The 16454-nt window shown below is 37.4% G+C and overlaps 2 protein-coding genes across 3 annotated transcripts; both read right to left on the bottom strand.

The window, feature by feature from the left end:
- Positions 1-953: 953 nt before the first annotated feature.
- LOC142546757 (ribonucleoside-diphosphate reductase small chain-like) lies at positions 954-2543 on the bottom strand. Its single transcript, XM_075654645.1, has one exon. The coding sequence runs from the start codon at positions 2205-2207 to the stop codon at positions 1218-1220; it is 990 nt and encodes a 329-aa protein (XP_075510760.1). The 5' UTR covers positions 2208-2543; the 3' UTR covers positions 954-1217.
- A 435-nt stretch (positions 2544-2978) lies between these two features.
- On the bottom strand, positions 2979-15057 carry LOC142546756 (SWI/SNF complex component SNF12 homolog). 2 transcript variants are annotated; one of them, XM_075654642.1, is made up of 4 exons: positions 15044-15057; positions 5839-5949; positions 3784-5321; positions 2979-3569 (listed from the first exon to the last, which is right to left on the bottom strand). In XM_075654642.1, exons 3-4 carry the CDS (start codon positions 5307-5309, stop codon positions 3503-3505), a joined length of 1593 nt encoding a protein of 530 aa, XP_075510757.1. In that variant the 5' UTR covers positions 5310-5321; positions 5839-5949; positions 15044-15057; the 3' UTR covers positions 2979-3502. The 2 variants fall into 2 exon arrangements, with proteins under 2 accessions (XP_075510757.1, XP_075510758.1); XM_075654643.1 differs by lacking the exon at positions 15044-15057 and adding an exon at positions 5709-5743 and having other exon boundaries at positions 5839-5965.
- Between the last annotated feature and the right edge of the window lie 1397 nt (positions 15058-16454).

Genomic DNA, 16454 nt, shown 5'->3' with positions numbered 1-16454 from the left:
TATTTGGGTGAAACAGATATCTTATTTTTGTGAATATCGGTAGATTTGACCCGTCTCACGGATAAAGATTCGTGAGATCGTCTCACAAGAAACATATTCTAATTTTAAATATTCACCCACTAATGTAGAATTTAAAATTTCCAGTCTGTATAAATAATATTTTCTTTTTTGTTCATTTTTTTAATATGTACCATATTTAAATACTTTGAAATCTAATAATTTGTAGACGAAATAATAACTATATTATTGTATAATCAATATATTTTCTATAATAATTTAGAATTTCGAAAAAAGTTATTAAATAAAGAGATGTGAAAGTATATATATATATATATATATATATTAAATTTATATTAAATAAATAAATTTTCAATTTTATTTACATCTTTTAAATGATTACTATTAAAATTAAGTAATAATATTATTTTTAATTGCTAAAATGATTTCATCTTATTTTATGAGTGTAAAATTGAAATAAAAGAATACACGTAAGAAAAAATCATACTTGCATATATTTTAAAACAACATGAGACAATATGGTGGGTGTTAACTGTTGACACATAAAGATTGTTTAAACCAATGTGCGTGGGTGTGTCATAACACCTCACTCCAACAGCAACTAAGTTTTCTAAACTAATCATAGATCAAGTATTAAATATATTAAGTTTATTTTCCACGATCAATTTTAAAGTTATAGTCTTGGGGATTTTTCTTAATGAAAGTAGATTAAAACCCAACTATAAAAATTACATAAACTCCTTCATAATTTAAGCAAAAATTTCACTGGGGTCTTTTCTTGAAATTAATCTCTGCATGAAAATTCGTCGGATGAACTTTGTAGAGTAGATCGTTGTAATTTATATGTTTTGTAGAGTAGATCGTTCTCTGGATCCAAGACAATAACACATTTTACCTAAAAGAGAACAATCATCAACTCGTTATTGCAAAACTAAAAAAGTAATCAGATATATTGATAGAACGATATCAAAGAAATACAAGAAAACAACACGACTATAGGGACATTAGGATCTATGTACTTTTCATTCTCTGGATTCAAGACAAGTTCACCTTTGTAAATGTTACATTAACTATCCTACGTCGAATACTTGTAATTATCACGTCCCTACGGTTTCATGAACTGAAATCAATCATCTGAAACTCTCGGGTCTTTTATAATATGGGGACGTGAGATTGTGAATCACAGTAAGAACTCTTGATCAGAAATCTTCATCGAGTTTGAAGACGTGGGTGTCTCCATTACCATTCAAACTCGACATCACCGAAGCTTTCTGGTACTCCCCGACCCTCTTCTCGAAGAAATTTGTCTTGCCCTGCAGACTGATCAATTCCATCCAATCGAACGGGTTCTGCACTCCGTAAAACTTGCTGTATCCCAGAGCGTTCAGTAATCTATCGGCCACAAATTCAATGTATTGGCTCATCAACTTCTCATTCATCCCCACCAACGCGCAAGGAAGAGCATCGCAGACGAATTCCCTCTCTATGTCCACCGCATCCCTCACAAGGCCTTTCACCTTTTCCTCACTCGGCTTCATTCTCAGCAAACCGTACAACATGCATGCGAAGTCACAGTGCAGACCCTCGTCTCTCGAGATTAACTCGTTTGAAAAAGTTAGTCCAGGCATAAGACCGCGCTTTTTCAACCAAAATATAGCGCAGAAGCTTCCGGAGAAGAATATTCCTTCAACACAGGCGAAGGCGATTAATCGCTCAGCAAAGGATTCGGAGCCATCGATCCAGCGTAGAGCCCACTTGGCCTTCCTCTCCACACAAGGGACAGTGTCCATCGCTCGGAAGAGGTGATTCTTCTCTGCCGAATCCTTTATATAAGTTTCGAGCAGAAGACTATACATCTCAGAGTGGATGTTCTCAATGGCAATCTGGAATCCATAAAACGCGCGCGCCTCGGAAACCTGGACTTCCTTCATGAACCTTCCAGCTAAATTCTCCAAAACGATACCGTCGGAGGCAGCAAAGAAGGCCAAAACATGTTTGATGAAATGCTTCTCATCGGCGGTGAGGGCGTCCCAATGGCTGAGGTCCTGCGACAAATCAACCTCCTCGGCAGTCCAAAAGGAAGCTTCGGCCTTCTTGTACATCTCCCAGATCTGAGGGTACTCAATAGGGAACATGCAGAAGCGGTCTGGGTTCGCCGCGAGGAGGGGTTCTTCCAGGATTGACGGCATTTCGGGTTAAAACAGAGGGCTATTACTCCAAGGGTTCTGATCAGGGGAATGGTTGCTTGTGAAGACGATGAGGATTGCGGAGGATGTTAAATAAAGATGGGATTTTTGAAAATAGAGCGCCCGATTTTGAAATTTTAGCGGGATAGAAAAAGCCAATCTTTGGAGCGTACAGAGGAAGATTCAAGGTTATTTGAACTTCTTTTAAGCTGGCGCCATTAATAAAATTCAAATTGACTCAAACAAAACCAAAAACCGGCCCTAATTGGCGAATAATCAGAACAAGAAGCAACGACGTGTCTGATACCATCGAATTGAATTGTTACCAAAATTATCTGCTCGGCATACTGATCCACGTTTGGAGGAGCCACTTTTTTATGTTTACGACTTGTTTTGAGCAAATACGACAAGGAATCAAAAAAATATATGAATTTACAAATAAGTTATTTTACCAGAAATTATTTCAATTTATTATTGGATTCAACCCGTAGCCCAAACAAGAAACAAATCGTCAAATCCACTCGGAACCCGGACAAATTTAGCCAACGAATTTCATTGTGTCAAATTTTATTTGAAAGGTTAAATTCAAGTGCAAAAAAGTTTTGGGAGAGTGAACTGCACTTGTGATCTGATTTGTACTGTGAACAAAGACTATTAACTATATATATACATCTACCGAAACTATATGAAAATTTAAGAGAGTGCAAATGAGACTGACACAACAGATCTCCCTCCACCTGCCATTGTAAAAACCAAGCTCCAAAGAAAGGGCTGTCAGACAAAGTGAACACAATTTTTTTTATTGTCTGAAAAAAACCTTATTACTTTTCCAGTAATTGTCAAGCGAGGCATTAGGCCATCAGCGATCAGACTAAATTCAGTGTAAAAGAAATGAACACAACACAACACAATCACATACACGTAACATGACATTAACACTCATCTTTCTTGCGACATCGAACCTGAATATATATTTAACACCGAAAAAACAGTAACATGTCTGCGGTATTTTCCAGGGGAAACTTATCTGTGCATCTCAGCAGATAATAGCTCAAGGTCAAGTAGGTGTTGCCATTTCGTAAACTTATCTCGAGTGTCTGTATCTCACTCCAGATCACGTCTACTTTACCCATTTCACGTTTTCGGTAGCATTAAAATTACCATGGATTATTCGAGCACCGATAGGTGAAACTTTCTAGTCCACAGGACCTTTTCGTCAAGAGATCACTCGTAACAAGACAATTAGCTACCAGATGCATATTAGTTTCTAGCCGTCCTCGGAATTAATTCATCCCAGTTCAAGTGCTTGCGGGGACGTCTGCTGGTGGCTTTCGGTTCAAGTACCGAATGACAGCATCTTCAACCCTGTCAAAGTTGCAAAACATTCCATTTCTCATCAAATCTCATAAATATAAATGAATATTTTGGCCTAGAAATTGATAAAGAGATCATATTTCAAATTGTCACAGCAGTGGAAACTACATGTGTTTCTAGATCATTTGTCATATGCGAGAAACACAAAGCAAAGAGCTGTAGACTTATAGCAGTTAACAAGAACACAGATCTAATATTCACGTACCAAGGTTGGCTGTAGAAATCTGATCCACGCTCTTTTTCTGCATTGCGACTTGCTTCACCAGTAACAAGCTTAAGATCCATGTTTTGAGAATCAATAAGTTTATTAATAAACTCAATCGGAGACTGGCTAAATCCAAGAAAAAATGCTCGTCTTCGCCGGTGCTCGTGGATCTTTCTTATAGCAGCACAAATTGCTTCATCACAGCCATCAATCTCTTTGGTTTTTTCGGTATTGGCTAATAAAGCATGCAATTCTCTCTGAATTGGGAAGGGTACATCGACTAGCACATCATAACATGCAGTCCCAACAGGAGTATTTCCTGACAGTTTTATTCTGTGCTCTAAATGTATGGGCTGTGGAGGAAAAAGGTGCTGTGTAATTCTTTGCGCAACCGCAGTGAACTTGGTCCTGGATTCGCCAAATACTTTCTGAAGGGGTGGATCACAATTGAAAGAAGATGGGTCATCTGGGCACTGCAATTTTCTAGCCTTAACATAGTGCCAGACTGCAGCCATTATTCTTGCGCGGGTATCAACCTCAATACCTAAGACATCAACAAGTGCTGGTGCTAGCTTATACTTCTCAGGCACATAATTTATCTCTAGCCGTATGCTCGCAGTAAATTCTTGGTCCCCTTTTCTTTTGACTTCGAAGCCTTCGTGAGGAGCAGGTGATCTAGCGCTGTCCCATATGATTAAATGATTGTCAGGATATAGTTTCTGGTCTAATGTAATAGTAACTCTTTTAAAAAATGAAGAGAACTTTGGATTCACAGAGCTTGGTTGCATGAGGGCAGCTTGTTCAGGATCTATTCCCTCCTCCACAATCCTCCCTACTATTTTAAGGGTCCACGTAGGTGACTCCGCATTTGGCTTCTTTGGAATTGTGCGAATCTGATTGGCATAAGTGTTAAACACATAAATACGGAGCATTTTCTGAATAGAGGGAGGGGTCTTGAGAGCCTCTTGGATATCAATTTTCTTCCTTGTCAAAGCAGCATCCACACGAGACTCAAACTCCAAGAGTTGAGTGTAAAGAGCCGATTCAGGTAAAATGGCCGCAACTCTTTCTTGTAACTGTTTCTCAGGGAGCTTCTGCTTTTTCTTGCGAGCAGCAGCAGAAGCATCCATTGGCCTCATAGGAGAGGGCGAGTAGGTGGGGGGGGAGAAGGTTGGTCGCACAGGTGGTTTTTGGGAAAACCATTTGGCACCGGCACTTTCAGCTCCCGAAATAGAAGGTGGTGGTGAGCCCATGTTTGAAATCCCTCCAGCATGAGCCTGGTTAAATGCAAGGCCCTGAGCAGCTTGCAACTGGGCTTGGAATTGCACGTGAGCTGCTTGGGCCTGAGCCTTTGACTGGGCCTGAGCAATGGCTTGGATCTGAGTTGCAGAAAGCTGGGACAGCTGAAACTGACCTGGAAAGCCAGGTGGCACTTGTTGCTGAACAGATGGATTCACGGGAAAAGAATTCATAAAGGGAGGTGAAGCTCCAACATTCTTTGGTGGGTTACCGCTATTTGCTGACATAGCTGGCTGTATCTGAAAAATCAAACCAAGGAAATCACTTATTTGAACTGACATCACCAGATGTTAAAAACTAAAGAGATTTAAGAGCAAAAAAGAAAAAGAAAATAAAAGAAACCAACTTCGTCCATATCAAAACATTATGAGTGATAACTGTGAGGTTAAACTTGCAGATCAATCGCCTTAAATTACGGAAGTTTTTCACCAGAAAATATAAAAAAAAATCTCTATAAGAAATTATACAATTAAGATTTTGTAAAAAATCGCATATAAACAAAACCCTAAACCCAAACATCGAGCAGGGTAAATCGCATATAAAATAACAAGTACTAAAAATGTGGAAATTACAGAGAGACAAAAATTACAGCAGCAAGAATGCTTACAAACTAAAAAGTAGTCTACCTCCAAATTCAATCAGCACGACAATTACGCAGAAACTACAAATACAAAATCCAGAAATGAAACAGATTTGGAACTGACGCGGAAATTATACGATTAGAAAAGCTTGGATCCAACTTTGAGAACAACTTACAAATTTAAATTGAGACTGGATGAGTTCACTCCACCGTAGCCCCCCCGTCGCCGCTGTCTGTCTCCTGGACTCAGGAAGCTCTACCCTACCTCCACACTTCAGTGGGGTCAATTTGGAAAAGCACACCCCGATATTAAGGTTTTTTTAATCAAATTATATAAAATTTTCCAAAATATCACAAACAAAAAAAATAAAATAAAATTTATATCTACTTATATGAAAGCATGAATAAGTTTAAAAGGGCCAGTTTTGGTCCGGTAGCCGGTTAAATAACATACACGTGTCTTACGTTGATTTCTCCACCGAAGCTAGAGTTTGTGCTGTCAAGGGCGCTTCGGTTTTCTCCTTCTCTTCGTTCTTCTTCGACTCCATCAGCCTGCAATCCTTTTCTCTCAATCGTCCTCTACTCCCATGGGCATTAGTTATAGTGACTTCGATCATTAAAGGGTGCAAACTTGTGCAATCAGGAAACCTCAGGTCGCTCATATTCCGCGCGCCGCTTGCAACCAACAGCTCCAGATTCCAGATTCTACCCAAGAGCTACAAACAGAGAGTCATACTGTTAATCCTCAATTAAAGCTTACCCACGGTGCGAAGATGACAACTAATTAGCGAGAAGCGGAGGAGTACGAGGAAGAAGGGGAGATTTCGCTTCCATCGGATTCAGAAATCGGGGAGGCGTTTGGTCAATTGGATTCGATAGATGATGCGAAAGGTGGGACGCTCGGCGGTTCTTTCACTCTGCTACATACGAGGCATCGCAATGGTCGTGTCGAGCTCCATCCCGGCCTAACACCTGCTCGCTCCAACCTGTATCCAATAAATTTCAGAAACTTTCGAGTCATATCAAGGCGTCACCTTTGGAGGTACGAATGAATTGTTTGATGACATTTGTGGGTTTTGTCTGTTAGGTTGGAAGGCTGGATTTTTTTGGTGCTTGTTCCTTGGCTTTCTGAATTTCTGGAATGTATTTTGTAGTTTATAGGATTATGAGCTATTCTTGAGACATCAAGCGATTGGAATTTTTTATTTTTTTAAATTTGTAGTGATTCAGGGGGAGCGTTAAGGTTCTCAGTTTTATCTAACAAAAAAATGGTTTACCTCATAATATTTCTCATTTCTTTTTCAGCCCATGTTTTAACCATTTCTTTAGGATTGTGCTTGCAGTATCCATATCTGAACCTTATGCTAAGCCTCTTGCTTTGTTAGTTGCTACTTTATTGTTGATATGTCTTGGAGGATTAGCGCTTTTTGGAGTTACCGATGACCATTTAGCTGATTCCCTTTGGCTTTTTTGGACTTACGTAGCTGACTCAGGGAAGCATGCAAATTCCGAAGGCATAGGTTCTCGTCTTGTTTTTGTTTCCATTAGTTTTGGTGGGATGCTTATATTTGCAATGATGCTTGGCATTGTTTCTGATGCAATTTCTGAGAAGTTTGACTCACTCAGGAAAGGAAAAAGTGAAGCCGTGGAAAAAAATCACACTCTCATCCTTGGGTGGAGTGATAAGTTGGTATGTATACCCACTCTCTAAAATGTTGTACAACAAATATTTTATTTTTATTTTTATAGGCATCATGTTGTTCAATTTTTGTTATATCTTGTTGCTAGAGTGCCATGAGTGGCAAGCTCTATTGTATTAACAGGGACCATTGTTAAATCAACTTGCCATAGCCAATTAGAGTTTGGATGGAGGAATAGTGGTTGTCATGGCTGAACGAGACAAAGAAGAGATGGAGCTTGACATTGCTAAGATGGAACTTCAGTTTAGAGGAACATCAGTGATATGCAGAAGTGGAAGTCCTCTTATATTAGTTGACTTGAAAAAAGTATGCTATTTCTTGTTTTTCTTCCATAGCTTACTCATATTTCGCTTATTTTTTGACTCATACTTAATTTGAGATCCAAGAATTTGCGAAGTAAGATGACAAAGGCTATTTTATTAAATGTAAATTCATATTACATGCATCCGTATATAGAAAAACAAAATAAATATAAAACTATTTTGTATTCTTCTGCTTCTATCATTAACAACTATCCCTCATGCTATGTAATTTTCAATGCAGTATATTAATTATCATTATTCCCGTATTACTTTCCACTTCTTATCAATTTTTTACTAAAAATGTGAAGAGGAGAAATAGGCATCCATTGACATTATGGCATAAACAATTGATGATTAATTTTTCAAGACGTTCCGTGTGGCAGAAACATACCAAATCATGTGATGACTAAGCCTTTTAATCTAAAACAACAAATTGTGATCTGACACCTATCAACAGCTGCAGGTGAATAACCAACTTGTATTGAAGTTAACAACAATTGTCACAATATTTATCATAAATTATATATAGTTCAACTTATTTCAAATAGTATATAAAAAGTCACTTAGCTTCTTCTATTTTACCTCACATATATTTACACGATTAGTTACTTGAAAGTCGGCGTACTTAACACTTCTGATATAGGTACATGTGCACGTCGACGTAGATTATGTGTATAATACTATTTTTATTCAAACACTTATAGTATACTTACATTATAGCTCGACTATAAATCTTATATACGATACTATTATTATCTTAACACTGTTATCTATTGAAAAATAATCCTAAAATATTTATCAAATGTAATAACAATGTAAATAGGTTAAAGAAATATGTAATTGTATAGCTTAGTTTTAAATTGTAAGTCACTACACATTTAAATTCATTAACTAATAAAATCAAATATAACATTATAGTGAAACCATCGACTCAGGAAGCTATCTTAAATAGTTACATATTATAGTTGATGATATCTAAGTTTTACCAAGTGTTTCTACGGTTCTTATTAATTTTTCTAAACATAAAAATATCAGTTAATATAACTTAGGCTATAGAACATATTAACCTATATATATATAAGTAAATATTAAAGTACAATGTTAGATAAAAATGATTTCAAATTAACGTGTTTTTTACCTCTAAAAGACTTTGCTTATTTTATTTACATAACATAAATATCTTTCTTCCCTGTATTCATAACTAATTACTGATGCATTTATTGTATAAAAAATTATATAATTCTACTATTTTTAAATACAATAGAAAATAGCATGTATGTATAAAACATGTCCATTACTAAAATTTTAGAAATAGTAACTATCTCCAACGTGTATAAAATATTTTGTGTTTTTTATTCTTATCCAATAGCTAGACAAAAATATTATATATGTCTTAACCATAGATTCATAATAACAACATTGATCGAATGTATAAGATAAATATGTATAATATATCATTCCTTAGTCAAAGCAACTTCTGGATTTTGATTACTAACACACGCGGTTAGCAAAATATATAAAACATATAACTGCTATTATTCACCTTTTCTCTAAAAAAAAAAAACAAAGGAAAAAAAAGCTAAATATTACCCCACATATTTAGTTGTTAATTTCATGCTTATTCATATTACTTAGCTACATTCAAACTGGTTAGTTTCGTTATTTTTTAAAAAAACTTAAATAAAACTTATGCACATTACAACATGCATACGTAACATTCACCAAATTAAAGAGTATATTTTTAGACATTTTCAAATATATATATTGAAGAACTCAAATTGGAAATCTCCAGCCACCATCTAGAAGGTCCACGGTAGGTGCAGCCATTGTTGATTCTCCAATGGCTGTCATCCTCCATTCACACCAATTAACATGTGCAGAATATCCTCTATAAATAGAGGCTTCAGCTTGTTGTTTAAATCATCACATTCCCAGTTGAGGAATCCTAATCCCAAGTAGAGAAGATTGAGAGTGCTGTGAGATCCGAGAGTTTTTATTTCTTTCTGTAAATTAAATCTATGAATTGAATAGATTGATTTTTCTCTCAAATTAGTTTGATCTTTGATAGTTTAATTCACAACAAGTGGTATCAGAGCCTGATTAGAGATATTATCCATCAAAGGAGAGCTCTCTGTGAAAAATTCGATTTCGTGAAAGTGTCTGAAATCTTGTTTTGATTATACCACGACGTAGCTCTCGTTCCCATGAGTCTACCGGTATTTTCAGATCGAAAATCGGACATCAAACGAATTTTCTGTGATTTTTCAAAAGTTCTTTACGAAGAAGATGATGAACAGTCAGCGCCACGTCATTGCCACGTAAGCGTCCAGTCAGTGCCACGTCATCAGCACTATTCAATTTTCTGAAAATTGCATTTTGGTCCTTATATTTTCTGCTCGTTTCAAAATGGTCCTTTATCTTTCCTAAAGTACAGAATGGCCCCTGAACTTTTGGTAATGACTTAGAGACCCCTGAACTATCAGAAAGTTATATAGTGATCCCAAAATTTTCAGCAATAGAATTTCTGACCCCGAAGTGCCTATTCCACCATTTTCGGCCGTTCCGGACACAACGGTGTACTCCGTTTTACGAGATTCAGCTCCTATTTTGATAAATAAATATTGAAGATGACCACAGAAGAGTCAACATCATATTCTGGAGCTATGATTATGCTCACGACAACCAACTACACGCTGTGGAAACCTCGGATGGAAGATCTCCTCAGCTGTAAAGATTTGTTCGATCCCGTAGAATTGAAAGGTGAAAATCCTGATCCAACCAAAGCGTCAGAGTGGAGGAAATTAAACCGAAAATCTATTGGTCAAATCCGACAATGGATTGATCATAGTGTCTTCCACCATGTTGCACAGGAGACAGACGCATATGCTCTCTGGAAGAAGCTGGAGGACATGTACCAGGCCAAGACCGCTCGGAATAAAGCCCTGTTGATGAGGCGGTTAGTCAATATGAAGTTCAAAAGTGGAACTTCTGTTCCCGAGCATACCAGTGAGTACCAGAGTCTGGTAAATCAATTATCGTCTGTAGAGATGCCGCTTGGAGATGAGATGCAGGCACTCCTACTTCTCAGTTCGCTTCCTGATAGCTGGGAAACACTTGTAGTTTCTCTCAGCAACTCGGCTCCAGAAGGCAAACTTACCATGTCCATGGTTAAGGATTCCCTGTTCAACGAGGAGGCCAGGAGAAAGGATATGAGCACAGACCAGACTCATGCCCTTGTCACAGAGCCCCGAGGAAGACAACAAGAGAAACAACAAAGGGGTAAAGGCAAATGGAGAGGCAGAAGCAAAAGCAGAGGCAGATCCACCGATGGCAGAAAACCTTCGTATAAATGTCATCACTGTGGAATAGAGGGTCATATGAAGAAGAATTGCTACAAATGGCTAGAGGAGCAAGGCCACAGCAGTTCCCAGTCGAAGAACAATGGTGGAGAAACGCTAGTCATCATTCCTGGAGATGTAGCGTTCTGTTCGACCCATAATGAGACATGCCTTCACGTTTCAAAAGAAGACACAGAATGGGTGGTAGATACTGCAGCTTCCTACCACGTGACTTCGCACAAGGAATACTTCATGACATACAAAGCTGGTGACTTTGGAGCAGTGAAGATGGGAAATTCCAGTTTCTCTGGGATTGTAGGAATTGGAGATATCCAAATAAAGACAAGTGTTGGAAGTACAATCACTTTGAAGGATGTCAGACATGTGCCAGATCTTCGGCTCAATCTTCTTTCTGGAATAGCCCTTGACAACCAAGGCTATGATAATCATTTCAGCAATGGCACATGGAAGATGTCAAAGGGTGCTTTGATAGTCGCTCGAGGACACATTTGTGGCACACTGTACAAGACTCACATGAAGATATGTACAGACACCCTCAACGTAGCTGAGAAGGAGGGTTCTCAAAATTTGTGGCACCAGAGACTCGGCCATATGAGTGAGAAAGGGTTGTCTACCCTAATAAAGAAAGAGCTTATCATCGTTGACAAAGATGCTGCGCCAGATCCTTGCATTCATTGTCTATTTGGTAAGCAGCACAGAGTCTCATTCAGTTCCTATTCAACGAGAAGATCAGAGTTGCTCAGTCTGGTACACTCTGACGTTTGCGGTCCCCTGGAGGATGAATCACTAGGCGGAAATAAATATTTTCTGACTTTCATTGATGATGCTTCTCGAAAGGTGTGGGTCTATTTCCTGAAAACGAAAAAGGACCAGGTATTCGAATACTTCAAAATGTTTCATGTCATGGTAGAACGTGAGACTGGGAAGAAATTGAAGTGTCTCCGGTCAGATAATGGAGGCGAATACACTTCCAAGGTGTTCGATGCATATTGCAAAACATACGGCATTCGACATGAAAAGACGGTCCCTCGCACCCCTCAACACAACGGTGTAGCCGAAAGAATGAACCGGACAATCATGGAACGTGTTCGGAGTATGCTCAGTATGGCTAAACTGCCAAAGTCATTCTGGGGAGAAGCAGTCAGAACCGCCTGTTACCTGATCAACAGATCACCATCAGTACCACTGAATTTTGAAGTTCCGGAGAAACTGTGGTCTGGAAAGGATCCATCATACTCACACTTAAGAGTATTTGGATGTTTGGCGTACGCACATGTATCCAAGGAGCTCAGACAAAAGCTTGATGCAAGGACCACTCCATGCATTTTCATTGGCTATGGAGATGAAGAATTTGGATACAGACTATGGGATCCAAAGAAAAAAAAGGTGATCAGAAGCAGGGACATTGTGTTCCATGAAAGCCAGACAATAGAAGACATTGAAAAACCTACAATGTCTCAGAAGTCAAATGTTGGTGCTCTAAATTCATATGCAGCACTAAACCCGTTCGATATAGTGACAGAATACATGCCAGAAGCAGAAGCTGAGGAAGAAAGGGGTGTTGAGCAGGGGGAGCCACAACCCACTCCACCAGATGTTCTAGGATCATCACAAGGCCCAGATGATGGTGAATCTTCTCAGACTATTCCAGAAGTTCGTAGGTCTGAACGAGGACGGATTCCATCTAGAAGATATACGGAATCCGAGTACCTTCTGCTTACTGAAGATGGAGAACCAGAGAGTTTCCAAGAAGCACTATCTCATAAGGACAAAGAAACATGGTTGTCAGCAATGCAAGATGAGATGGAATCTCTGCAGAAATCACACTTATGAGATCGTAGAACTTCCAAAAGGGAAGAAGGCACTAAGAAACAAATGGGTGTTCAAGATGAAGAAAGATGGCAGCGGACAAGTGGTGAAATACAAATCACGATTGGTAGTCAAAGGATTCCAACAGAAGAAAGAAATTGACTTTGATGAGATATTTTCACCAGTAGTCAAGATGACGTCAATCCGAGTTATACTTGGCTTGGTAGCAAGTATGAACTTGGAGCTTGAACAGATGGACGTGAAGACAGCTTTTCTTCACGGAGATTTAAAAGAAGAAATCTATATGGAGCAGCCAGAAGGTTTTGAGGTTTCAGGTGATAACCTCGTTTGCAAGCTTAAGAAAAACTTGTACGGTCTAAAGCAGGTACCAAGGCAGTGGTACAAGAAGTTTGACTCATGCATGGCAAGTCAAGGCTATAAGAAAACTGCTGCAGATGAGTGCGTTTACATTCAGAAATTTTCAGACGAGAGTTTCGTTGCTCTTCTACTTTATGTAGACGATATTATGATCGTGGGAAAGGATGCAACGAAGATTAGTCAGTTGAAGAATGAACTCTCTAAGTTTTTTGAAATGAAGGACTTAGGACCAGCTCAACAGATTTTGGGAATGCAGATTGTTCGAGACAGAAACAACCAACGGTTATGGTTATCTCAGGAGAAGTACATTGAACGTGTGCTCGAGAGGTTCAACATGAACAACGCCAAACCAGTCAGCATTCCACTTGCCAATCATTTCAAGATGAGCAAGAGTGCATGTCCTTTATCCAAGAAAGAGATCGGGGAAATGTCATCAATACCATATTCTTCAGTTGTTGGAAGTTTGATGTATGCAATGGTATGCACAAGGCCAGATATTGCTCATGCAGTGGGAAAGGTGAGTCGTTTTCTCTCCAACCCTGGGAAGCAGCATTGGGAGGCAGTAAGGTGGATTCTCAGGTATCTAAAGGGTACTACTAAATTATGTCTTTGTTACGGGGGAGCTGATCCATTATTGGAGGGCTATACGGATGCAGATATGGCCGGAGATATTGATAGTAGCAAATCTACTTCAGGATATATCTACACTTTCGCGGGGGGATCTGTCTCATGGCAGTCACGACTGCAGAAGTGTGTTGCTTTATCCACAACAGAAGCAGAATATATTGCTGTCGCTGAAGCTGGGAAAGAAATGTTGTGGCTAAAGCGATATCTTCAAGAACTTGGAATCAAGCAGAAAGAGTACAAGGTACATTGTGACAGTCAAAGTGCTCTCGACTCAAGCAAGAACTCCATGTACCATTCCCATACAAAGCATATTGATATTCGATATCATTGGATACGTGAAGTTATGGATCAACAACTGTTGAGACTAGTTAAGATTCATAGGAAGGAGAATCCAGCATGTATGTTGAAAAAAGTGGTAACGCGAGAAAAGTTAGAGCTATGCAGAGACATAGCTGGAATGCTTGTTTTGGATATGGCTGGAGGGGGAGAATTGAAGAACTCAAATTGGAAATCTCCAGCCACCATCTAGAAGGTCCACGGTAGGTGCAGCCATTGTTGATTCTCCAATGGCTGCCATCGTCCATTCACACCAATTAACATGTGCAGAATATCCTCTATAAATAGAGGCTTCAGCTTGTTGTTTAAATCATCCCATTCCCAGTTGAGGAATCCTAATCCCAAGTAGAGGAGATTGAGAGTGCTGTGAGATCCGAGAGTTTTTATTTCTTTCTGTAAATTAAATCTATGAATTGAATAGATTGATTTTTCTCTCAAATTAGTTTGATCTTTGATAGTTTAATTCTCAACATATATGCATACATTTAATATATCAGTTTACACCCAAATATACCACATATACATAAATTAATTTACTATAGTTTTTGATATCTACCATACTTACTTTTTTCCTTCTCATATTCAGCATCTTTAGGTTCTTTTACACAAATAAATCAAACTTGGTTGTTGCTTAAAAAAATCACAGTATATATTGCTTCCTGTATTATTTTATCAAAAAAACTACAATTGATTTAGTTGAGTTTATATCTATTTAATTGTAATGCATTAAAAAAATCCTAAAATTAGACATATACAAATATAAATACATATTTATCATCTTTAAAGTATAAACAAAATTTACCATATATTGCACGAAAACTTGGGTAAACACCTCAAAAAATTGAGGTGTCTATACCTAGTATTTAATAAAACGGCATCAAAACCCGGGCACTTTTTTTTCCTTTAATTTTCTAAATTATCATCTGTTTTATATTTTCTTTTGATATCTTGGTATTTTATTAAGAATTAACCGTAAAAAAAACTAAATTAATTACATGTTTTCATGAATTTTGAAAATTAGAAATTAAAATGAAATAATCTATTTATCGTATAATTTTTTCTATTTTATTTAGTAAAAGAACTCCATATTAAATTTGGAGAAAAAATAAGTTGTAATTTCTTTGTCTGCGGAAATATCAAAATATAATGTTATGCAAACCACGTTTGGTAACCCATAAATTTATTTAATGTTACTCATTTTAAAATAATAATATAGATGAATAAATATAATATTCTTCTTCATTTTTCCTCCAATAAAGTAAAGAATTTATAGATTGAAAAAAGATATAGAAATTTACTTCGTATGTTCACTATAACAACTCAAAATTCAAGCAAACAAAAAAAGCATAATTGGGAAATAAATAACACATTCTCATAAAATTATGCAATTTAATTTTGACAAAAATTTGTGTGAGACGGTCTCGATTTCTACCTCGGGGATTCTCTTCTTCTTGTGAGGCAGGTTTGACATTCGAATCCCCTGTTAGCCTCCACGGGGAGAGGCTTTATGAAAGAAGAGAATACGGAGCAACCTACGTGTAACACATCTGACCGATTTCATAAAATAACACAGCGGAATAATACAAATTTACTTAGAGGGAGGAAGGATTTAAAATTTTCTTGACATAAACACATTTTCAATATATACAATCAAAAGTATATACATGATCAAATAAGTGTTGCATCAAAATACAAAATATCATTTTGATCATGTCCAACAATGCTAACAAAATAGTTTTCTTCCTTCCATCTTCTATGCATATGACCTCGGCTCCAATCAACGTCATGGCCCGTCACTCTTATCTGCATCACATGAAATAACTGAAATGAGTATAAAACTCAGCAAGTGAAACTCTTACATAACAATATATACATATCATACTCTGTAAAACATGGCTTTGAAATCATTAAATATCATCTAACTCTTTATACATGAATAATATAGTAGAACATGAACATAACGATGGTATTACTCTTTTCTCTGATGGATTGATATTTCAATAGTATCTCTGTCTCTGTACCTATATCTCATCGATATAAATCGATTACTCTGTTGGGATATAAGCCTATGGTCGTTGATCAACTAATTGCATGCAACCTCTGACTATCTCTTTATCAATCCAATAAATCATTTGAACTCTCTCTTGGACATTAAATCAAACACTTTGAAGACTCTTTCCTTTGCATTCTTTTTTACATAATTGAGACATAAAAATGCCTCTCATATACAACAAAGTATATTCTATACATAACATGAATCAAATGAAAGGGAATAGCATGT

The sequence above is a fragment of the Primulina tabacum genome, chromosome 5 (assembly GCF_025594145.1).
Source record: "Primulina tabacum isolate GXHZ01 chromosome 5, ASM2559414v2, whole genome shotgun sequence".
Lineage (NCBI taxonomy): Eukaryota > Viridiplantae > Streptophyta > Magnoliopsida > Lamiales > Gesneriaceae > Primulina > Primulina tabacum.
The sequence above is the reverse complement of the archived record's forward strand: the minus strand, read 5'-3'. Positions and strand labels throughout refer to the sequence as shown.

Excerpts from the sequence above, each read along its gene's own strand:
- LOC142546756 (XM_075654642.1), bottom strand. The coding sequence starts at position 5,309 with ATGTCAGCAAATAGCGGTAACCCACCAAAGAATGTTGGAGCTTCACCT. Across the intron at positions 3,570-3,783 it reads GATTTCTACAGCCAACCTTG|GGTTGAAGATGCTGTCATTC; the intron begins GTACGTGAATAT and ends CAACTTTGACAG.
- LOC142546757 (XM_075654645.1), bottom strand. The coding sequence starts at position 2,207 with ATGCCGTCAATCCTGGAAGAACCCCTCCTCGCGGCGAACCCAGACCGC.